Raw genomic sequence first — 24190 nt, 5'->3', positions numbered from 1 at the left:
TACACTAAAACTACTAAATGTAGCAAAGTGTGTAACATATTTTGGTTGATAAACTATAATTGAAAAAAAGTAATTCCAGGGGACCTTAAAATTAAAAGAAAATAAGGAAATTCAGACAGGAGAGTAAAAGCCATGGAAGTAAGAAGCTAAGATCAATGAAACCCAAAAGAGAAGGGAGAGACCAGCATATGCTACCATGTTCCTTGTGTGACAGAAGAGCCAAGGATTGCCAGCAGCTGGTATTCAGGAAGAAAGCATTGCCTCAATGATGCCTTGATTTGGACATTTTCCCAGCTTCAAAACTCGTACAAACGGCTGGATGGTTCTACTGAATGTTGTAACAATCACAGCCTCACGGATTTGTGCTTTTCCTACAGAAATAATAAGCGTTTGCACACATGTCTACCTGCCCGGAAAGCCATTGAAGCCACTCAAGTTTGTAGAACCAATAAAGATTGTAAAAAAGGCTCAAGTTCAAGTTTCTGTGTAGTACCTTCTTTGGAAACTCATACTCGCTTAATAAAAGTGAAGCACCCGCCTCAAATTGATATGTTGTATGTAGGACATCCACTGCACCTTCACTACACAGTGAACATCACCAGTTTATACCACGTTTGAACTTTCTAAGCATAGATCTGCCTGTGGTTGTGGAGACATTTGTCAAGTACTTGATTTCACTCTCAGGAGCTCTAGCTATTGTCAATGGAGTGCCCTGCTTTGCTTTGGACGGACAGTGGATTTTAAACTCTTTCCTGGATGCCACCCTTACCTCAGTGATTGGAGACAATGATGTCAAAGATCTGATGGGATTTTTCATCTTGCTTGGTGGCAGTGTGCTTTTGGCTGCGAACGTGACTCTGGGCCTCTGGATGGTTACAGCCTGGTAATGTTTGCACTCATCTGACAGAATATCTGAGTTACAGTATACAGCTATGTGGAAATAACCATTGCCATTCAAAACCTTACTTGGTAAGAAATATAAAGTGTTTTCTTAAAGTTATGTCTTAGCCAACAACTTTGAGCTCCTATATCCAGAGAACCCAAATTCTGGGGTGGGGAATAAACTAAAGAAATGGAAGGTATAGTCCCTGAGGACAGTCTAGTTTCAAAGACTAAACATACACACTTCAGATGCTTGTGGAACAATTTCTAAACAAGTACAAATTCATGTAATATCATTTTGCATGACTCCACATTATGTTGAAATAGTGTAAAGGAGAACAGAAATGGGTTGATTTAATCAGGGAAAACTTCTTTCAAAAGCAATATTAATCAAGATTTGAAGGAGACCAGACTTCGGCCAAGCAGAAGGGTGAGCATTTTCTTGGCCTCTATCTCTTGTCCTTTGTCTTGTTTGAAAAATATTTTAAAATCTAATGGTGTATTATTTTGTACTTTGAAAACTTAGGTATGATTACAATTAAAGTAGTACAATTCTATAAAAGAATCTGATGACATGAAATGACATGAAACAGAATATCCTTGTCAAATGATGCCAAAACAAATGAATAAACAAAGTAAGATGTGTGACCTATGATATCATGAGACACATTTTGCCCCACAAGAATTGCCTCTTAAGTAATGTGTCTGCACCCTCACAAAGCAGCATTAGCCTTGACATTCAGAGTGAACTGCAGGCAAGGGTCTGACACCTACAGTGTGTGAGAAGAGGCAGTTAGGGTTGAGCATCAGAACTGAGCCAGGTCGTCTGATAGATCCCACATGTCACTCTTCAGCAGTCCTGGTTACCCTTCTCTAGAGCCCTTCCAGGACAGATTATTTTCTCTTGTGCTGCTGAGTCCACATGGGGCCTAGTTCCTGGGTCCCTATCCTCAAGAAGCAACCACCTTGAGCTCTGAGCTATGCGCTGTCCTCACTTCTCCCATGTTTCACTGTGTCAGGTGATTGAACACCTAGTCCTTGCTGTCCGTCTTTCTCCTAAGCTACCTCTGTGGGCCCACCAAAGACTTTGTAGTACAGTGAGAAATAGCTATACACAAGTACAAATGTGGCTTTGCCAGAGCCTGGGAACTGACTCTTGAGCCCAAAAGAGCTCGTTCAGGGTCTTTTGGACTGGAGATACAGCCCTGGGAAATTTGGGAAGTCAGCAAGCCAGTGTGAACATATTGGTCTTAGAAGTGTATGAGTATTTGTTTCCTTGATGAAAAATACACGCTTCTTCCATACACTGAAAAAGTGATAAAAAGGCAATAACTCATTGACAGCCAAGTATCAGCTTCTTCACTAAGTGGGGTTACCTGTTTCAGATATTAAGTTGCTCTTTAAGCACTAAAAGTTTTTAATCATTTTTAAGAAACTTTTAAATTTTATTACAAATTTGCATTTCTTCTTAAACAGAAATTATATATTGAATATGATTTTAAATTTTATCAGTGACTCGAAGTCATCAGTTAATAACAGTACTAAAACTGGACAAATTCTTGGTTTATCCCAGGAAAAATATGGCATTTGTTCTATTCTTAGGTAGACATTCATTTGGGATCAAAGTTTATTAGCATAGTAATGCTCAAATTTGTTTAGGCAATAGAGCTTGGAGAATGCCATGAAATAGTATATAATTAACTGAATTACATGAACTAAGCAATTAATGAAAATATTGCTTATGTGCAGGTCATTTTCTTTTAAACTGAGAAAAAAATTTAATAGGGGAAATCCTATCCATTACCTTCTTTTTTCTGGGTTATAGAAAAAACAGTCATTGTATTTTAGCTGTTCAGCACCTTGGTCAGGATTTGGGAGCCATTCTTTTAGGAAATTGAGTAGATTAGTACTATTTTGTATAGAAATGGTTTCATGTTATATCAGAACAGAAATGTTACATGTTTGTCTCTTCAGCATGATTGTGGGTACTTCTAGAACAAGGACCATGTTATATTCATCTTTGCATCCCTGGCACAGTGCATGAGACATCATAAGTGCTTAATAAATGTGGTTGAATGGATGATGATTAGTGTTATTTATGGAATAGAAAAGCATGTTTCTATTTAAGTAGCTGTAAAAAGTATTATTGAATATTTACTTTAAATATATGTTAACATAAAAAATTAACTTGGAAGGTTTTTGTGTCCCTGGTATATTATCTTCTTTATGGAAATAATCCATTTTGGTTTCTGTAGAGCAATTAGAAAAATGAATTATTTTGAAGATTCAAAGTGTTCTGTGTTGTCACTTTGTTCAACAGCAAAACCTTATTCTCAGTGTTCCTATTCCACATCGTTTACATTTTTGAGGGTTTTCTTTTAATCACCTACAATCTGTAAAGAATGTATATATTTTTTTCAGCATCTCAGTTTGGAAAGATATACAGTTAAACTTGACCTTTTGATAATCACTCTTATAGGCCATTGTCTGTCTAACAGTAAATTATAAAAGTGTCCTATGGTATTTATTGAATGTCCATATACTAATGGGCACAAGTATTTTTTTCTTTAAATCTTTTAACTGTGCTGTAATTCATTCTGAAGCTTTAACTTAAAATTATAATTGCTGACATTTGATGTTTAGCAATAAAAGAATAAATATATGCTAGCATTTTATGTTTTCTCATCATCTGTGTTGTCTTTTTTTTTTAAATTTATACTCTTCTGTCAAAATTGTCCCTTTTGCATAGAGTAAGATCTCAGTTGTTTTAAAATTATCAAGTCTAAAAGCAGCCTTCAGTTTTCATTCAAGTAGTGTCTACACAAAATTGTTGTAGTCCAAGGAGAGAACTCTTTTTTAAACGAGGTTCCTGTGCTCTCACTACTGTTTTGGAAATGGGAGGTTTATGGATGAAGGCAGAAAACTAACAGATTTCCTTTCATAGGTGTCTGGCATGTCTTCTGTTAGTTAGTCCGTGTTCTAGGAATTCGTGAAAGAAAGTGTTTTCACTATGAAATTTGGTTCTTCTTGATCTTCTTCCCTAGCACTCCCTCCCTTGTCTCTAATGCCTCTTCCCCACCCCCCACCCCCACCCCCACAAAGATAAAATAGGTTGAGAATTTAGCCCAAATCCTGATTGGCTGACCTGTCATTCCATTCCTTCTTTCGTCTGATTCCATTACAGTAAATAGCCTCAAAACTAGATGACTGATTATCCAAACCATTTTTATTCTTTTTTAAAGCAGCTTTATTGAGTTATGATTTATATGCTATAAAGTTCTCCCATTTAAAGTGTACAACTCATTGTAAGCCACTTTTCTTTTAATGTCTAATCAAACATTAGTATACATATGCTTTAGTATAATTCAACCTTTTAAGTAAATTAACATATGATAAAAAACTATGAAGAAAAAAATGTTTCAGCTTGTTTCACAACAATTTTAACTCCGGAATGGTTTCCAGCACTGGAATAGAGTTGAATAACAAACCTGTTTTTAAGATAAAGCATGTGGATATACTTCCTTTGAGACAATAAGCATTTACATTGTTTTATTTTTGAAGCTACTCTTGCTGTTTAAGCCATACTAGTTTAAATAATCCATTGTATATTTTTTCAGACCACAGTAAATGAATTCAATGAAAGGAAAGCCTCTATTTCAAAATTTTCTAATGCTATAATAGATTATACTCAGGGTGGAGGTAGACGAAAATGGTTAAAGGAAGGAAGTGGCAATTCTAATTACCAAGCAGATTATATTCTGTGATTTAATTTCCCATTAAAGAGAGAAAAAACACCCTTATTTCTTAGTTTTATTTAAAGATTGATGGATATTCAATAATTTTCTCTTCTTATTAGCTGAATGCTTCTCATACTTTTCTACTGAAGCACATCAGATGCTATAGAGGAGGGAAAACCCAGGATCTAAGAGTAGAACCCCATAATTGGCTCTCTGTGGTCCAAATTCCAGTCTCACCTTATGTTAAATTCATGTGAATTTTTCATTCCACTAGTTAGGCATCAGGAAGTCAGTTCTCCTTTTAAAGATATGAAACTCTAAACTGTAAAAGAAATAGAGTCCAAGAATATTAAGACTTATTTTCCTCATGTCTAGAACACATTGGTATAAAGTAGTTTATAGAAGTTGATCTGTAGTCTACTAGTAGTCAATGACCAAGTTTTTTCCATCCAGAGTGAAGTGAGAAAAATAAAGATGATGTATATGTGATGTTACAAGATTGCCTGCTGCCCTTAATCAAAGAGCTCTCCTTTGTTTGGAGTATGTAAACACAGACCTAATTTCACGTAACACTACCAGATTGCTCTCTAGAATTTATTTTTGTAACTGACACTCTCATCAGCAAGGCATGAGGGTTCCAGGTTTCCCCACACCCTTGCCTCCACCTGAATTATCTGACTCCCATGTTCTAACAAAGCTTTTGGGTTTAAAATGGCATTTCATTTTCATTTCTCAGATTATTAATAAAGTTGCACATCCATATACTTGTTTAGCCTTTTGGATTTTTCAGTCTACCAAATTGCTTATTGATATTCTTTGCCCAGTTTTTCATTGGGTGTCCTAAACTTGTCTTATATGATCCATAGGAACTTCTTGTTTATTCTAAATCAGGGGTCAACGAGCTATGGCCCACAGGCTAAATCCTCCCTATTTTTGTAAATAATTTTTTGGAACACAGCTACATTCTTTCATTTACGGATTGTCTGTGGCTGTTTTCATGCTACAGTGACAGAATTGAGCAGTTGCAACTAAGACTGACTAGCTCAACACGCCTAAAATATTTACTGTTTAACCCTTTAGAGAAAAAGTTTGCCAAACTCTATTCTAGATATCAATCTCTTGTCCATTTTAAGTATTTTTTTCTCATCTGTCACCCATCTGTAAATTTCATTTATGAGGTCCTTTGTTGAACAAGGATCTTTAGTTTGATGTAGTCCAGTTCATTGATTTCTTGCTTTCTTGTTTGTGCTTTGTGGGTCTTATCTAAAAGGTCCTTTCACGTCTCAAGGTCACAATTACATGCTCCTGAATTTTATTCTGTCTGCTTTGGAGTTGTACTTTCTCAGTGAGATCTTTAATTTCTAGAATTTATGATGTGAGGCAGGGAATCCAGGTTTATTTTTCTATATAAAGTGAACTGTCCTTAAAATAGACATAAATTATTTTCCTTTGTAACATTCTTAAATTTTGATCTGTTTACGTAAAGTTCTTAATATGGTGCCTGACAAATTCAAGTTATTATTAGGATGAGGTGCTTAAATTACTTATTTTCAGAATACAGAATTATGACATAAATTTACCCTGATACCTCAGTCCCCACTGGTCTGAAAGCTTGCCTCCTTTTGGTATGTCTTCTAGGCTACCAGTGCCTTTAGACTATTTCTGGTTGTCCAGTGTATCTCCCAGGCCTTGACCCTTTTATGTCTTTCTTCCCCCAATCAAAATGCACCTAAAATCACAATCTTTGAGCTCTTGACTAAGGATTTTTCTTACTGAAACTAGCCCAAATAACCTGTGTTCATGGGCCTATTCATTGATGTTGACAGGCTTTTAAATCTAGTGTTCTGAAAACAACATCTTAACTCAGCAGGAGACACTATGACGAGCCAATATAGGAGAGAATTTGGGGTAGGATGGACTTGGAGGCCAACTCAAGCAGCAGAGAACTATCTACTCTGTGCACAAGTGGGATATTGTATTTAACAATAGGCTCTTTTTTATGAGTTCATTTGTCTGTGAATTTTTTTGGTTAGAAAAGAGACTTAAAGTTTTTTTAGAATGTGTGTTCTTTGCAAATTGTTTATCTACTTCCTTTGCCCATATTTCTCTGGGGTGATTATCCCCTTTTTTATTGCTGTTCATCATTCAGGGCTCACATTTTTAGGAAGGGTTTACAAACATATTTGATCAGGCCCTAGCTTCTTTTACAGGTCCCTGACCTTCAAACTTTATTTCTAGCATTCTTTTCTAACCTTTCAGCCTCTTTGTTTCCATCCTTTATGGCTTCTAATTTTCTTTCTAGGTTTTATGGAATACCAGAGGGAAGTAGCACTTTGCAATTTATGGCATGTTCACTTCTCCAGTTCAGGGCACTCCTTTTTCTGTTATGGAAGGTACTTAGGAAAGAGGTTGGTAATCAGAAGTTTGCTTGGAGAGTATAGAATTGGAACATAAGGAGATAATGTAATAATTTTTTTGGCCTTTATAAAAAAATAATTTATTTCTTACTAGAAATGCATGCACATTGCAGAAAACATGTTAAATAAAATTAAATTGTGATTCGTTGAAAAAAAGGTAGTGTATTGTACATAAACTGACAAGCTGCTTTTTAAACTTGACAGTGTATTGCAAACATTTTTCTGTTTCATTAATATTCCTAATGTTATTTTAATGACTATATAATATTGCATTGTTAAATATGCCATAACTTAATCAACCTCTATTATTTCCAATTTTGCAATATTATAAACAAAGCTGTGAGGAATAGCCTTATAACTAAATCTGAATAATTCTAGGAACTCTCAGGAAAACCCTAGAAGAAAAATTCCTATTGTAAAGCGTGAACAAAATTTTACATATACATATTTATTGCCTTGTTACATTTAAATTTTTTCCTGTTCACTGGGTAGATAAAAATAGCATCTCATTTTAACTCACACTTCTTCGATTAGAAAAAGGTTGAATATTTAAAAATGTGTTTATTGGCCATCGTGTTCTTTTTGTTTATTCACGTTTTTTGCCCATTTTTCACTGGAGTTATTATGGTCTTCTTACCACTCTTCATCATAAGCTCAGCTGTACCATTTGACTTGTTACATTTGAAGATATTAAAACTTCTTTTAGGCTTAATACTTATTTTTATGTTTTTAAGTGTCATGGTCTATCAGTCTTTGCCTTATGGTTTCCACCTTTGGTGATATGCTTTGAAAGTCCTGCACTCTGAGATTTTATAAATATTTACAGACATTTTCTTATAATAATTTTATGATTTCATTTTTTAAACATTTAAATCTTTAATCCACATGTAATGTATTTTGATGTTGTTGTAAAGTAAGGATATATCTTTGTGTTTTGTTTTCTGCAAAAGATTAGCCAGTTATCCCAAAAGAGGTAATTGATTAGTCTTAAGAGGTATTTCATATTGACAAAGGAGAAGCATAAGTTTACATGCTTTGAAGAGAAGAAATATAAATGAAATTATCTCTCATTGGATATAATTCTTATTTAAATAGGAGACAACTTTTTATTATTATATTTTTTCAATTCAGTAATAAAATGTGATAACGTATCTCATTTGTTTTAACTGATAGTTTTTAAACCATTTTTTTTATTTAAAGTATTTTTATTTTTATTGAAATAGTGTTTCTTATTACTGAGCAATATAGACCAGTAACATTGAGATTTTCTAAAGGTAGTGTTTTTGTCTGCTTCTTAATTGAAATATTTTTTACTTCTTAGATCTTCAGGTTTTAATTCCTCTATCTGTGGATTTTTTAACATTAGTCTTTAGAGGTTAAAAAAATATGACTTTGGAAAAATTGTGTTGATTTTAAAGTGAATATTTTATCTTTATCTGTTTTATCTATTTAATGGTTATAGAATGCTGCATTTCTTGATTACTTGTTCAATACGTGCATTGTTTTAATCATCAGTTTAAAATCATGGAAATAAGGAGTAATGGGGTTATTGTGAGTTTGTATTTTATTTCCTGTAAATTTTAACTTTTTTTCTATTCATAATAAATGAACCATTTAAAAGAAAAAAAAAAAAAAAGAAAATGAAAGATTTTGTATGTGTTTACAGAGAGAGAGAGGAGAGAAAGCGTGTGCGCATGTCCTGGAAGACTAGACAGTAGATGAATCCGTTGATGCCATCTGGCTGTCCATCGTGCCCTTGCACACCATCTCCCTTCCATTAGCCCTGGGCACATGTTCTGCGGCTCTGTGTATGCGTGCTTGGCTCTCTCACTGAGCCAGAAGGTGCTTAGGTGAAAGGCTGCATCTTAATTCTTCTTTATAGCTAGAGTTTCTAACAGAGAGCTTGGTATATAGAAAGATACTGAATACTCCCAAATTTACAGATGATCTAACTCCGCTCCAGTTAATTAAGATACCAGTCGATATTCTTACAGGGAGTACTTTTTCAGAGCCAGCACCCTACCTGTGTTTTAGAGACTTCGTGGCATCCCAGTGTGCAAAGCCCGAGCAGCTAATGAAAGATCTCATGATGAGCCAGTCGGGGAGAGAAGCCCCGAAGAGAGGCTCCTGGAGCCCGGATGGGACCCCACATCAGACTTCCGTCTCCAGATCGACAAAGTGTTGGGATTGTCTTGTAGTCTCTGCTGCGCAAAGAAGTCAGAGCATCAGCTATATCAGGGAATGACGTACCTAGCTGGCAATCATCTTCCAAGTCACTAGTAGTATTGCCTGAACTTACATCATTTGAAAACGGTTTGATGAGTGAATGTAAAGGAAACACCAGTAGGACAAACTTGTATTTCTTTCACGCAGGTTATTTTTGAAAATGGGTTCTCAGTTTCCTCCTTTCTTCTCAAATTACTTTAATTTTTTTAATCTTAAAATATATTCTGGTAGCAGACGATAAGTTTTCAATGATATGCAATTCTGCATTGAAGTGGCACTATTTTAAAGGAGAAATACAATTCAGGACAGTGTACGGTTTGTTGTCTCTCTCTGGAGACATAGACGTAACTTCTCTCACATTTGGGATCTTGGTTATTTCTACATGACCAGGCTATGGGCTTTTGTATACCCCACACTTGCAAGTCTTTCACAGCCCAGACTGCAAGGAATGTGTTACAGAGCATGACTTTAGATTAAGATAAACATTCTAAGATTTTAAATTATTTTGTCTCTGAACATGAGCATTAAAAACGCAAAGGTGAAAGTGGGCTGTTAGTAGTGCCCCTGTTACTTTGAAGCGTGGCTGCTGCTTGACTTCTGTGTATGCAACTCACATTTGGTTTTTGCTTAATGGAAACTGTCCAACATAGTAACTTACTGTTTAAAGAGGGATTTAAGAGAAATTTAGCACTTTTCATATATTTCACATATGTTAATTTTACAGTCATTTTCACAGAAGCCTTTTTTTTCTTTTGGAGCACATATGCACTTGAAAGGCATTGCTCTTGGCCTTAGTAAAAGGGAAGGGATGCTTTACCATCTACAGTGGGTACTAACTGCTATGTGGATTATGTCTATGCTATAGCATTTTTCACTTTTCAGGTAGTGTGGTTCAACCACATACTAGATGCAGTTTTATTGCTCGCTTCAGCAGCACATATACTAAAATTGGAACGATGCAGAGAAGATTAGCATGGCCCCTGTGCAAGGATGACATGCCAATTCATGAAGCGTTCCATATTTTTGTACGCTTTGTTCTGTATGATTTGCATGGTATGTAAATATATCTCAATAAAAATGAATTTTAAAAAAAGATGCAATTTTAGTTTGCTTTCTTAAAAAATTAAAAATTAAAACGTAGCATTATGATTTTAAAATTATTTTTATTAAAGTAAAATCTAAAAAAGTAAATTTAGTAAGGGCTTCCTTTTCACTTTTAGTTTTAATTTTTTGTATTCTTCTTTACCTCTGTTTTGCAGTGCCTTTCCACTGCTTGGTGGCCATGGTTTCAATTTTGACACTGTGGATACCTAAAGTACAAGTGATTGAGGCTTGCTAATTCTCCAGTTGTTCTTTGCTCTCTGAATAGGAAGACACTGACCCGCCCATCCATGAGAGTCTTGGCATCGAGAACACCCTATGGGCAAGCACGGTTGTTGCATCAGGTGAGAATAATTTTTACTTGGGATAACTGATGCTGTGTGGTTCTGAGAGCCCCCAGCCACGGCTTCTCCAAGTGCTGGCACCCAGGGGGCCTGGCTGCGGGTTTGCCTTTTGCGGCGAGAGGGAGGCCTGCACTACAGGCTGCTGCACCCCACTCCATCTGCTGCGTCATCGGTGGTGGGCGCAGTAGTTAGGGGTTTCTTTTTGCTGCCTCCTCCCTGACACACTCATCTGTGTGCTTTCCTGAGAGGTGGCACAAAAGGGACTCCAGGCAGGACATCACACCCATTTGGTTCTTGCCTTCCCTGGGTCCTGGGAACAGGGCGGTAAACACAGGCAGTACCCGGTGTGATCTGCCCCCTAGACTGTGCAGAGACTCAAATCTTAAATGTATCTTCTGCTGAGAAGAGCTACTCAGAAAAGCAGAGGGGTGTGGTAGAGAGTGTGATGGGGTGGGGCCAGTGCCCCTCTCATTTGGGGTCGAGAAAGCAAATGTGTGTATGAGGAGGGAGCGGTGTGAAAACCTGGACGAAGAGTGTTGAGGCGAAGGAACAGCAGGTGTAAGCCCTGACGGATTGTTTGGTGTTGTAGGGAACAGCAGGGAGGGCACCATGGCTGGGGAGGGGTCAGAGAGGTTGTAAGAGGCCAGGTCACATCGGGCATGGAGGGGCATGGTGGAGACTGCAAGTGAAATAGAAGCCACTGAAGGTTTCCCAATGGACACAACTTAAATCAGCAGCTTGGAAAGTAAATCTGTCCAGAAGGTTCTGAGAATCTGAATGATTACCACCACCGTATCCAAAGTTGGCTGGCCTCGATGGTCACATGAGAGCAAACTTGGCAGCAGGTGCCCTGAGGGAAGGCCCTGGTGCTGACACGGGCACCAGGAAGGCATGGTCTCGGGCTTGCCCTCCTCCAGGGCTGCACAGTGCTGGCAGCCGTCTCGCTGGGGACTCAGGCCTTCCTTCAGTCCTCCATGGAGCACCTCCTCTGGGCTGTGTCGCTGACTCAGGATGGAGCACAGTCGGTGGAGCCCTGTCCTTCGGGAGCTTATGGTGTGGTGAGAGAGTCATTAGGAAAATGATACAGATAATTGATTTCAAGTATGCCAAGTCTCACCAAGAAGTACAGGGTGCTTTGACAATGCATGAACCGAGTACCTTACCTAGTCAGGGTTTAGGGACAGCTTCTCTGAGGAAGAGACGTTTAAACAGACTTAAGGACACGAACTGCTAAGGTGGACGGAAGGAGGACAGACGGAAGGGCCCAGATAATGTTCTTGGCCCAATAAACAGGGCATGGAAGGCCCTGGGTGAGCCGGAGCCCCAAGCCCCTGAGGGCCAGTGTGGCGGGGTGGGGCTGAGGAGAGTGGGATAGAGTTGGCTTCTGGGGAAAAGAGAATTCAAGGGGATTTAGTTGTATACTATGCTTTTGAATCTAAAAAAAAAAAAAAAAAGCTTGGAAGCAGATATGACAGTTTTAATAGGTGCCAGTTCTGTGAGGTGTTGTGTTGTTGTAATAGTCATGCTAGTTTTGGATGGGGCTGCCCACAGAGGGTGGACAGTCAGCCAGGCCAGGGCCCGGAGAGCCTTCTGGACTGCATGGCAGAGTCTGCAGCCATCATAGGCAGCGGCATAGCCGGAGGAGAGAGCTGCAGCTCAGCAAGGCTTATTGCAACCAGGTGCTCAGTCAGACAGTCGCTGGAGCCAGCGTGTGCGTCCAGGAGTGCGTTTCTGCAGAGCCTTCGGCTCTCAGCGCTTAAGAGTTCATTGTAAAATACTGACAGTATATTACACACAAGCTAAGACCTGGTCCAAATTTTAAATTTTCTCTTTTTAGCTATTGTATCCTGTTTTATTTCTAGTATATTGGTATTTGTTCCAGTTAGCTGATGCTGCCATTATGCAAAACACGAGGAATGGATTGACTTTCATAAAGGGGGTTTATTTGGTTACAAATTTACAGTCTGAAGGCCATGAAAATGTCCATATGAGGGTATCAATGCAAGTATACCTTCACCGAAGGAAGTCCAGTGGCATCCGGAAAACCTCTGTTAGCTGGGAAGGCACGTGGCTGGTGTCTGCTGATCCCAGGTTGTGTTCCACCTCCTGTCTCAGCTCCTGTGCATTCTTAAAAATGTTGCTCTTGGGGCATTTTGTCCTCTCTTAGCTTCTCCAGAGCAAAATGTCAGCAAAAGTCTGCTTTCAATGGCCATCTTCAAAATGTCTCTCTTGGCTGTGGTACAGAGCTCCTTCTGTCTGAGCTCTTATAGGGCTCCAGTGGTTTAATTAAGACCCATGCTGATTGGGCAGGACTACCCTTACATGGAAATAATCCAATCAGAGTTATCACCTACAGTTGGATGGGTCACATCTCCATGGAAACAACCCAATCCAAAGGTTCTGGCCTAAGCAAGACTAAATGTCTGCCCCTACAAGATTGCATCAAAGAACATGGCCTTTTGGGTAACATAATACATCCAAACTGGCACAATATTTATTGTCTTTAATAGAGGATCAAAACTGAGTTTACTGATAAAGTTATTAGAAGATTCTGTTCTGCTTTATGCATTTTATTTGATCTTTTGTTTCCAACTTAGAATGTTGTTAGTTATCACCAGTACTCACAATTTGTGGCCTTTCTCCTCGGAGAGACAGAAGCAAGGCAAGCCAAAGGCTTCTCAGATGTTCCCATGTTCCAGTCCACAGTTTTTCTATCCTGACCCCAATTCTTTAGGTGACGTTGGCAGGTGTAGAACTGGAAGTAGCACCCTTTGCCAGTACTGACACTAATTTAAGCATCGAACCATACACTCTAAAAGTTTAATTCATATGCATTTAATGTGCATTTGTTTTTGAAAATATTTAAAATGCAGTCTTTTTTCCTTTAATCAAATCTTTCGGAACATGCTTTCTTTATTTAAAAACCTCATTAACGTGAGCAGTTACCAAACTGTGCTGCTATGTCCTGATGAATTTTTTTTTCTTTTTCTTTTTTTAATTGAGATTGTTCACATACCATACAATTATCCAGTGATCCCAAGTGTATAATCAGTTGCCCCTGGTACTGTCATACAGCTGTGCATCCATCACCACAATTTTTTTTTTTTTTTTAATTTTTAGAACATTTTCATTACTCCAGAAAAGAAATAGACAAAAAAAGGAAACCCCAGTCCTCCCATACCCCTAACCACCCCCCCATTGTTGACTCATAGTATTGGTATAGTACATTTGTTACTGCTGCTGATAGAATGTTAAAATACTAATAACTGTAGTATATAGTTTGCAATAGGTATATTTTTTCCCTATATGCCCCTCTATTACTAACTTCTAGTTATAGTGTCATACGTTCTGGTTCATGAAAGATTTCTAATATTTGTACAGTTAATCACGGACATTGCCCACCACAAGTTTCACTGTTTTATACATTCCCATCATTTAACCTGCAGTTTTCCTTCTGGTGACATACATGACTCTGAGCTTCCCCTTTCCACCACCTTCATGCACCATTCAGCACTTTCAGTTATTCTCACAACATGCTACTGTCACCTCTGTTCATTTCCAAACATTTAAATTCAACCTAGTTGAACATTCTGCTCACGATAAGCAGCCACTCCCCATTTTTTAGCCTTGCTGTATATCCTGGAAATTTATATTTCATATCTATGAGTTTACATACTATAATTAGTTCATATCAGTGAGACCCCGCAATATTTGTCCTTATGTGTCTGACTTGTTTCACTCATTATAGTGCCCTCAAGGTTTCTTCATCAACCCAGTTTTTTTTAAGATGGTTTTTTCACGCACCATACATTCCAACCTAAGTAAACACTCAGTAGTTCCCTGTGTAGTCACATATTTATGTATTCACCACCCTCACCACTGTCTATATAAGGACATCGCCATTTCTTCCAAAAAAGCAGGAGGAAGAGTCAAAGAAGGCACAGTGACAAAAGAAAAAGAAAAAAGAAAGAGAAACAACAACAACAACAAAAACAAACATGACCGCTAGGAAGCACCACAAGGAAAGATAGCATTAAACTAAAGTAGAATAAGGAGGCAGACAACACTACCAATGCCAAGAGTCCCATATTCCTGCCTTATGGCCCTCTCCTATAGACATTTAGCTTTGGTATATTGCCTTTGTTACATTAAAGGAAGCATAATACAATGTTTCTGTTAATTATAGTCTCTAGTTTGCATTGATTGTATTTTTCCCCCAATACCTCCCTATTTTTAACACCTTGCAAGGTTGGCATTCATTTGTTCTCCCTCATGAAAAAACATATTTGTACATTTTATCACAATTGTTGAGCACTCTAGGTTTCACTGCATTATACAGTCCCAGTCTTTATCTTTCCTCTTTCATTCTGGTGTCCCACATGCTCCTAACCTTCCTCTTTCAACCATATTCACAGTTATCTTTGTTCAGTGTACTCATATTGCTGTGCTACTATCACCCAAAATTGTGTTCCAAACCTCTCACTCCTGTCTTTTTCTATCTGTCTGTAGTGGCTCCCTTTAGTATTTCCTGTAGAGCATGTTTCTTGTTCACAAACTCTGTCATTGTCTTTTCGTCAGAGAATATTTTAAACTCTCCCTCATATTTGAAGGACAGTTTTGCCGGATGTAGGATTCTTGGTTGGTGGTTTTTCTCCTTCAGTGTCTTAAATATTTCATACCACTTCCCTCTTACCTCCGTGGTTTCTACTGAGAAATCCTCACATAGTCTTGTCAAGCTTCCTTTGTATGTGATGGATTGCTTTTCTCTTGCTGCTTTCAGGATTCTCTTTTGTCTTTGACGTTTGATAATCTGATTATTAAGTGTCTTGATGTAGGCCTTTTCAGATCTGTTCTGTTTGGGGCACGCTGCGCTTCTTAGATCTGTAATTTATGTCTTTCATAAAAGATGGGAAATTTTTGTTTATTATGTCTTCTGTTATTGCTTCTGCCCCTTTTCCCTTCTCCGTCTGGGACACCCATGACACATACATTCCTATGTTTTGTGATGCCATTGAATTCCCAGAGACGTTGCTCATGTTTTTCCATTCTTTTCTCTGTGTATTCTTTTGTGTGCAGGCTTTCGGGTGCCTTGTTCTCCAGTTCCTGAGTGTTTTATTCTGCCTCTTGAGATCTGGTGTTGTATGTTTCCATTGTGTCTTTCGTCTCTTGTGTTGTGCCTTTCACTTCCATAGATTCTGCCAATTGTTTTTTCGAACTTTCGATTTCTACCTTCTGTACGCCCAGTGTTTTCATTATACACTTCATCTCTTTTGCCATATCTTCCCGAATTTTTTTAATTGATTTAGCACTAGTTGTTTGAATTCCTGTATCTTAGTTGAAGTGTAAGTTTGTTCCTTTGACTGGACCGTAACTTTGTTTTTCTTAGTGTAGACTATAGTTTTCTGTGGTCTAGGCATCTGGTGTCCTTGGTTTCCCCAATCAGGTTTTCCCAGACCAGAATGGGCTCAGGTCTTGGAAGGAGGGAATAGTATCACGTCTCCCTGAGGGTGAGTCTTAGAAGATTGATACGCCCTGTGAAGCCTCAAGTCACTGTGCTTTTCTGCCCAGCAAGTGGCGCCTATTGGATGTAGCTCCAGATGTGTAAGGAGGTGTGGCCCATGGCTGTTGTTCCCTAGGCTCTGGGGTCTGGTTCTGAATGGAAGGCGGGTATTAGAACTGGGTACCACCTCTTTCTTCTTAGGGAAGATATACCCCTAGGGCAATTTAATTTGCATTCAAATAGGTTCTTTCTCTCTCTGACTCTGCTATCTACATCCTTGTCTGGGTCAGAGCACTGGGAGCTGAAAATGGCTGAGACTTTCATCACTGAACTGCCCAGGTTGAGAGAGAGAAAAAAGGACAGAAAGCCTCCTTTCAGGATCAGTCCATAGCACCCAGTTTCACCCTGTCCTTTGGGCTCCCCTTCCCAAGTCAGAGAAGTCCCCTGGCTCTTCAAGGTCAGTTGTCACTAAAAGCCTCTGTCTGCTTGTTGGGGATTTGCAGCTTGCATTGAGCAGTCCACATTCGCCACTTAAAACCCCAGTTGGACTGGACTCAGGAATGTTCGCTTGTTTAGAGAGTGCTGCTTTCTATCTCAGCAGGGTTTTTCAGTTTGGGCTGCTGGTGGGGGAGGAACTTCCAGCTTGGATCCGCAGTTTCTACTCACAGATTCCTTGCTGTGATCTCAGACATTCCTCCCAATCCAGGTTGCTGCATGATGTGTGGACAGTCATGGTTGTCCCCCAGCACCCAGCAGTTATTTCAGATCATCGAGTAGTTGTTCCTGGTTGTTTACTAGTTGCTCTTGGGGGTCTAACTAACTTCCACTCCCCACCATGACAAATTTTTTTAAAAGCCTTTCAGACTGCCAGGGGTAATCCAAGGGCTCTCATCTTCTCTCTAATTGAATACAGGTCCAGAGGGAAGGGCCTTACCCTGTAAAGGCACATCCCTCAGTCAAATGCCCATTGCCTCTTAGAACTGGGTGGTCTCGGCCCCTCCCTGTCATGCAGTCCACAGTGAGTGGGAGCAAGTGCCTGGGTTGCAGGCAGGCATGTGGGCTGCAGGAGACCAGGAGAGGGAGCCAAAGGAGACTTGTTTGTTGCACCATATCTTTTCCTTCTCCCTTGTTGGCTTAAAAAAGGTGGTTTCTCCAAAAAGCAGGATCTGTGTCCTCTAATGTTCCTGGTGTCAAGGTGCTGACAGCCTGGCAGAAAAGCTGAACCCCCAAGAGCAGCAGTACCCTGCAGGGTGCAGCCCCAGGGTGGCTCCTGGCCTGAGGGCAGTGCTGGTCAGGCCTGGTTGACAAGTGCGGAAGTCAAGACAGAACATTTGGAAACTTTTATAGCACTCTGGGGAAGCATTTCATGTCTGTGAATCTAATCTTATTTTCTTTTTCTTATGACTTGATTTTTATTGTCTTTTAAAAAAACTATTGGTTCACGACAAATTAGAAATTAAAGAAGTTATGTCTGCGAGTTTGAGAAGCCTCTGCTCTAGAGGAATGTTAAAGATGGGATAGGAAGAGACAGCGCCTGGGAGGGGAGAGCTCTGAGAGCAGGGAGCACCAACGGGCAGGGAGGAGCGCGGTGGGGAGGAGCCCCAGAAGGTAGAATCCCGAAGTCAGGGGCACCGTTTGCATCACTTCCTCTCATGCCTTTGGTCCCCGGAGCCAAAAGGCTCGGCTGGTTTGACCTGTCTGCTGGTTTGGTGGACACTGGCATACTGGTAAGCACTGCCTGCTCTTTGGATGTCACACCCTGACGTGCCTGGATCCTGGAGTCTGGTTCCCATCCTAGCTCTGCTCCTTGCTGACTGTGGCTGTACCTTCTCCACAGCTGCGTTCTTGGTCTCTGCAGGTGCTGGGTACCTGGGACTCTTGGTGTTCAGTATGTCGTCACCCTTACCCTCCTCTTCCCTCCTGCCAGGGGCAGTGGCCCCAGTCAGCGAGTGGCATGGCAGTCGGGCCTAGTTGGAGAAGGAGCTCTTCAGGGGCCAGAGCGGTAAGGCGGGTCTAGCTCTAGAAAGAGCACACGGCCTGTTGCAGGGCCCTGCCCTGCACGGCAGTGTGCAGGAACCAGGTGCACAGTTGACAGTCGTGCAGTCTTTGGGTGGCTGACGTATCTTTCTGTCTGCCCCCCCCCATACACATATGCAAAAATAGATATTTATTTTTCATTTGAGTACATTTTAAGATAGCATTTCGCTGTCCTTTTGATATACTAGTTTAAAGCTAGTAATCGTTTTGTTACCAAGTGTCTCGGTTGTACATTTTGCGTGTGTCCCTTTCTGTGAATCCTCTTTAAGTGATTTTGAATTAATGAGGATTGGTGGATAATCTGCAAATTAAACATTAATGTTGCATCAGTGGTAAAAATAGCAACTAAAATGTGTTGGAGTAGTGCAGTCATTTAGGATATTTAATAGACTAGTCAGTTTGACTTGCTAGCTAAATGATATTTTGTAGTCATAAAGTTGAAATATTGGACTGAAGGGGAGTACCTTTTTTTCCTAAATATGACCTTGTTAGCACTTTTTTCTGATCTTGCATTACGGAAATTGTCTACTTAAAATACAACTAAGGTGTTAATTAGAAGTTGATGGGATTTTGTATGAAATTTTCTAAATAGCAGATAACAAGTAAGTCATATAATAGCTAACAAATTAATTACTATTCCACCCAAGTGAAAATGTGATTGAACAGAAATTTGAAGTAAGTCTTCAACTTTGAGTAACCCCATTAACAAAGAAGCCAAGTTCCAAGGGAAGACCCTGGTCGTGGAGTCAGTGGAGTGGATAAGTAAATATTAGCTGGGTTAGCTTGGTATGCCCCCCCCCCCCAACAAAGCACCTGAATATTTTACATTAATTTTTAATTTAACTATTTTCAGTTTGAAGCATGGAATTGTGAATTGGCTAAATGTAATCACTGACTTTAAAAATTAAATACATGTAAATCATTTAAAATATTTTCTCTGTGAATTGAACTAAATTTTTTATTTGATTATAGCACCATTATCCTTAGGTACTTCATTCAATTATTATCTACTTTTTAAGAATTTCTTTTTTATTGCCATAGTAATTTTAATATACAAATATGTTCTTGAATTTGTGTCTTTCTGATTTAGAAGCTTTCCAAATGGGGAGCTAGAGGGAGGGAAGCTTAATTTTACACTTAAAATATAGATTAAATTTTTGAAAATCTCCCGTTTAAGTTTTTCATTTGCTGGAAAATATTTGAAATGTTTTGTCTTTGTAATATTCAGTATTTCCTTATATCTAATTAAAAACAAAATGAGTATGTTATCTTCTTGTTGTACTCTCCTGTCACATTTTCAAAATTAACCTTTTACCCATCCTTCTGTATAGATATATGGTTTCCTTGGTCTTTGGCCTATCCTTCTTCATGGATACAATGCCCTTTGTCAAAGAGTATAGAGAATGTTCTAGATATTCTTGCAATGACTCTAGTAATTTTAATAATTAAAAAGTGTGACAGACTCAGGAAAAAAATATTAAATCCAGTACCAGTGAGTACTCATTTTTTGTGCAAATTGGGGATAATATACGAAGGCTTTTAGTAGATCTAACAGATTAGGCAAATATAGCATGGGGAATTCTGTTAAATGCTTATGTATCATATATTTAAAATGAAAATACTAATTATATTTTGTTATACATCTGAATGAAATATTTCTCATTAGTTTTGTCGTTTCTCAAATTTAATTTTGTATGCTTTAAATTGTAAGACCAGCTTATAACAACAAGCATTGCTGATTAATTTGCCTTGGCTTTCAGGACAATGGTTTCTATCTTGATTAATCATTACTGAGTGTTTTCTTAGATTTATTCATTCTGCTATTATTTAAAAAATAAGTTAATTTTACAAATTTCCTTGTTCTGTCATTATGCTTATTTAGCATTAGTGGCACTTTTGTATTTTAAGTTAAACTAAAGTGGCAAAATAGGAAGAAAATATTGACACAATCAGATTTAACATTTTGCATCAACGACATAAAAGAATTCTATAACCTCTCTTTTTGAAACCTTTTTATAATATTATGTCATTATATAGTTAATTTTTTTCAATATGATAAGTCCAGTCCATCTCATCTGGCAAGTTTATATGGTTAATCATATACAAAATAGCCTTTGTGCAATTTTGGTTAGTGTATATGCCGCATGTGGGGCTCATCTGCTGTTAAAGAACAGGGTACAGCTTCCCAGTTAAACACACAATAGCATCTTGCATCTTCCTGAGTTTTCTAGAGAGGAAGTTCTGTGTAATGTGATTTATGTAACATGCAGCTGTCAGTGTTCATATAAATCCAAGAGAGAGTTTATATTGTATTTACTCTGTTGATCCTGATTTATTCCTCACTAAATTTCATATGTTAAATTAATGTGACACCAAAGGTTTTTTGTTTAATTGTTATACTTAACTCTGCAATAGTTGTCTATTTCAGTGAGTATTACAGATGTTTTCCTCCTCATCTTAAGTATTTCTTCAAAATTTACAACAATTTGTTGAAAATTTGGAAGTGCAAATTATACATTGCTGCAGTTCTAGAAACATTTCCAAGGTTTGTAATGTTAACATTCCTGAGATGAGTGCCGTTGAGACTTGGTAATCCGTGGATCCTTCTAAGGGCATTTTATAGTTTTCTTTTTGTTTTGAAAGACTGTAGAATTATCATATCTTCTCCAAATATAAAATCAGAAAACCAAGTTTTCAGGAGACATGAATGAGAGAGATTAGTATCACCCAAATGCAAAATCCAGAATTGTTTTTTATCGTTCGTTCTCTTTAGTTTTGGCTATATTTATGCTGAAATATAAGCATAGTCTCTTACACTTAGTAGGACTTTAATCCTTGCAGTGACCTTTACTCCTCTTGTTCAAAAAAAAATCTGGTTCAGCTGACACTATCTTTGTGTGAAGGTCAAGCGGTAAGTGTGCACAGGTGAGAATCCAGTCTCTCTTGCCTAGCTTTGGGGATGGTGGACTTTTTAGTAGACCTTGGTGAAAGCCCAAGCACCACTCTTTCTGTAGAATTGTGTCTAAGGATATATGTAGGTAAATTTGTATTGCTTAAGAAACCATTTGATTTTTTTTATAAGTCTGTTTAAAAGTTGAGATCAGATTTTCTCAAACTAGTCAAACTAAGTACACTGTCAGATAAATTTACATAAAATCAAATAATGTGATATTTTCAATCCAAACAATTAATTAGAAAGTTCTAACTTTGTTTACCCTTTGAAGTATCTCTGTAAGGACCACTTTCATGTTTTTGCAGGTACTGTAATAGGTGTTGTCATTTATACTGGAAAAGAGACTCGAAGTGTAATGAACACATCAAATCCAAAAAATAAGGTAGGCTAGATGAAGGAGCAAATGCTTTAATGAACTTGCTTTTTCCTTTCAGTAAGAAAGTACATGTAGGTCTGAGTAGCTTGTTCATTTTAGCTTGATACATAACTTTAAAGCTTACTACTTAAAATGTTGCTGATCTAGGGTATGAGTTCTTTGTATTTATATAAAAACATTCTCCTATTGAAGAATTTCAAAAATATCTTTTCTTGGCTAATCAGAGTTTTCATGTCTTTTAAATTTTCATTGTTTGATATATAATTTGCCCATAATTTGACAATTAAGTGAGAGTCTCTAATTTCTCATCTTCTACCTATTTATTTACAGTTTGCTCTCTTAATTTTATGTTGATGGTTCATTTTTAAAATAAAGATACTTATATTAATGTATTTATAGTATTTAGTTTGATAGTGTTCACTATATTGTAAAGACAGTTTTATTTAAATTATTTCCATTTCAGGAGAAGCATCTTGAAAACCAAATTTTAGTTTCAAAGACTTCTTTTCTTGATTATATTCCTGGGATTGTTATTTATGCAATCAATGTGTTTGGGTAGGTTAAATAGTAACAAAAAGTATGAAAGTTCAGTAGTTATTATTTGGAAAACAAATTTTGTATGCTTAAGTCATAATATGTCCTAATGTCCATTTAATAAAAAGCTCTTAGTAACTATGAGTTTTACCCATTTTTATTTGAAATATATTCTGTTGTGCATCTAAGTAGAATAAAAACATTCTCACTTGGATGTATGTCTTGATTTGTGGTTAAGTAATAACAAGGGTTGTCTTTTGCAGAAAATTTCATTATAAATCAGTAGAAATGAAACAATTCTATTGAAAGATTTAAAAAAAAAAAAAATGCCATTTTTTTCAGCTAAATGCTATTTAAAAATAGTTAACATCCGAAAATTAGGCAAGCCCCCAAACATTTCAACCTGTGTGCAGTGCTGAGGGCTCAAGGAAATGCCCCTTAGGCCTGTGCCAGTAGTGGGTGCACAAAGATTTCCTTCTTTTTCTTCCTCCTCCTCCTCCTCCTCCTTTTTCCTGTTTTATCTTTTTCCTCCTTCTCTTCTTATCTCTGTCTTTTTGTTTTTAAATACCCTTCTAAATTTCATTGGCATTGTTAGCAGAATGTGTCTTATAATAATGGAAAAGCCGTCTTGGAATTTTGCAGTATTAGATTTAAATCTACACTTTGCCACCGATGAGCTTCGCAGCCTGGTATAGAATGTGCTCTTTTGGTAGCTGGCCAGCCGTTCGTACCTCCCTTTCAGTCCACATGGTCACGGTCACCCTGAGAGCTGAGGCTCACAGAGCACTGGCCATGTGACGGCCACCTGGTTCAGCACTCGTCACATCACGAGTCCTCACAACCACCGTCAGATGAAGACAGTGCCATCCCCACTTTACAGAAAGGGAAATGGTAGTGCGTGGGGGCTGCGGCCTGGAAGGAGGTAAACTGTAAGCATAACACACACTTCTCCTGAGGCAGCACTGTTGATAGTAGAGCTTTCTTGGGAACTGTTTCTTAGACTTGATTTTTAAACAATTTTGTAAATTAAGATGTAATCTAGAAGAGACATGAAATCTTCAAATTTGCATGCACCATTAAATCTTTCTGAGTGTTAGATGCCAGCTTTATAAGAATAAACTTCAGGGAAAGGTTCCAAGTGTGCCTTGATGGCAAAAGGAACTAGTTGTAATTTATCCAGGGGAAGTATTGATATATGTTGAATGAAAAAGATTATATGCTATTTGTCCCTAAAGAGAAAAGGGAAGACAGGAATTATTGCTTCCTGCTTGTGAGAGAGTTCATTTTCTGAAGACTACAGCTCCATGTTCCCCTGTAGCTTAGTAAACAGCCAACTTTTGGACTTCAGAGAAGGCTGGTCAAAACAAAACAATAAGCATTTAAAAGGGAAACCTAATCATTTACCCAAGTTTTCATTGGATTCCTTCAGGGAAACAAAAGTGTGCCTACACCTGGTTCTGAAAGCAGTTAGTGTGTGGACTGTGTGCGGGGACACTGGGATGGTAGCCAGTGGGACCATGGTTGTGGGGCTCCTTGTCAGCAGAGCAGTCTGGGCGGAAGACGCATGTTTTTGAATGAGTAATATCTATGAGGGGAGGTTGAATCATGCTGTGATAACAGGCTGCCCCCAAATCACAGTGGCATATAACAAAAATATCTCCTGTACTCTTCTTGCTGCATGTCAACATGAGTTGGCAGGGTGTTCTGCTCACCGTGGTCACTCGGACCCAGACTGATGGGCAACCCATTTTAAGAAACATGCTTCCATGATCACTGAGATATGAAAAAGCTGACACGGCAGTTGCCTCCTGACTTACTGCTTCTGCCGAGTGTGGTATATGTCACATTTCATTGGCCAATGCAAGTTAAGAGGCAGTCCTACCACATGTGCAGGAGGCAGTGTTGGAATGTTTAATGAGCAGCGTTAATGACTATCCACAACATGGTTATGGTTGAGATTTTCCAGGGCTTTTATGCAGAGTAAAAAAAAGAGGGACCTTGCATAATCCTGAAGAATGCCAGTATCTAAAGGGTTAAGCAGAGAAAGAGGACCCAGGGCAAGTCAGAGACAAGAAGGTTGACT

At 38.3% G+C, this 24190-nt stretch overlaps 1 protein-coding gene and 1 non-coding gene across 10 annotated transcripts in view; both read left to right on the top strand.

Moving 5' to 3' along the window:
* Positions 1 to 24190, top strand: part of ATP9B (ATPase phospholipid transporting 9B (putative)) — a 415099-nt gene that overhangs the window by 224683 nt on the left and 166226 nt on the right. For 6 of the 9 annotated variants that reach the window (XM_037805662.1, XM_037805658.1, XM_037805657.1 and 3 more), the window contains 2 exons: positions 10632 to 10707; positions 21503 to 21579. The exons of 1 other annotated variant lie outside the window; for it this stretch is intronic. In XM_037805662.1, coding sequence (XP_037661590.1) covers positions 10632 to 10707; positions 21503 to 21579 — 153 coding nt within the window. The remainder of the gene's footprint in view (positions 1 to 10631; positions 10708 to 21502; positions 21580 to 24190) is intronic. 2 more of the 9 variants (XM_037805663.1, XM_037805665.1) reach the window with 1 other exon arrangement.
* On the top strand, positions 10181 to 10287 carry LOC119511916. The gene has a single exon (XR_005212263.1). It is a non-coding gene; the product is annotated as a U6 spliceosomal RNA (small nuclear RNA).

This window comes from Choloepus didactylus, chromosome 16 (genome assembly GCF_015220235.1).
Source record: "Choloepus didactylus isolate mChoDid1 chromosome 16, mChoDid1.pri, whole genome shotgun sequence".
Lineage (NCBI taxonomy): Eukaryota > Metazoa > Chordata > Mammalia > Pilosa > Megalonychidae > Choloepus > Choloepus didactylus.
This window is presented reverse-complemented; position numbering and strand designations above follow the sequence as displayed.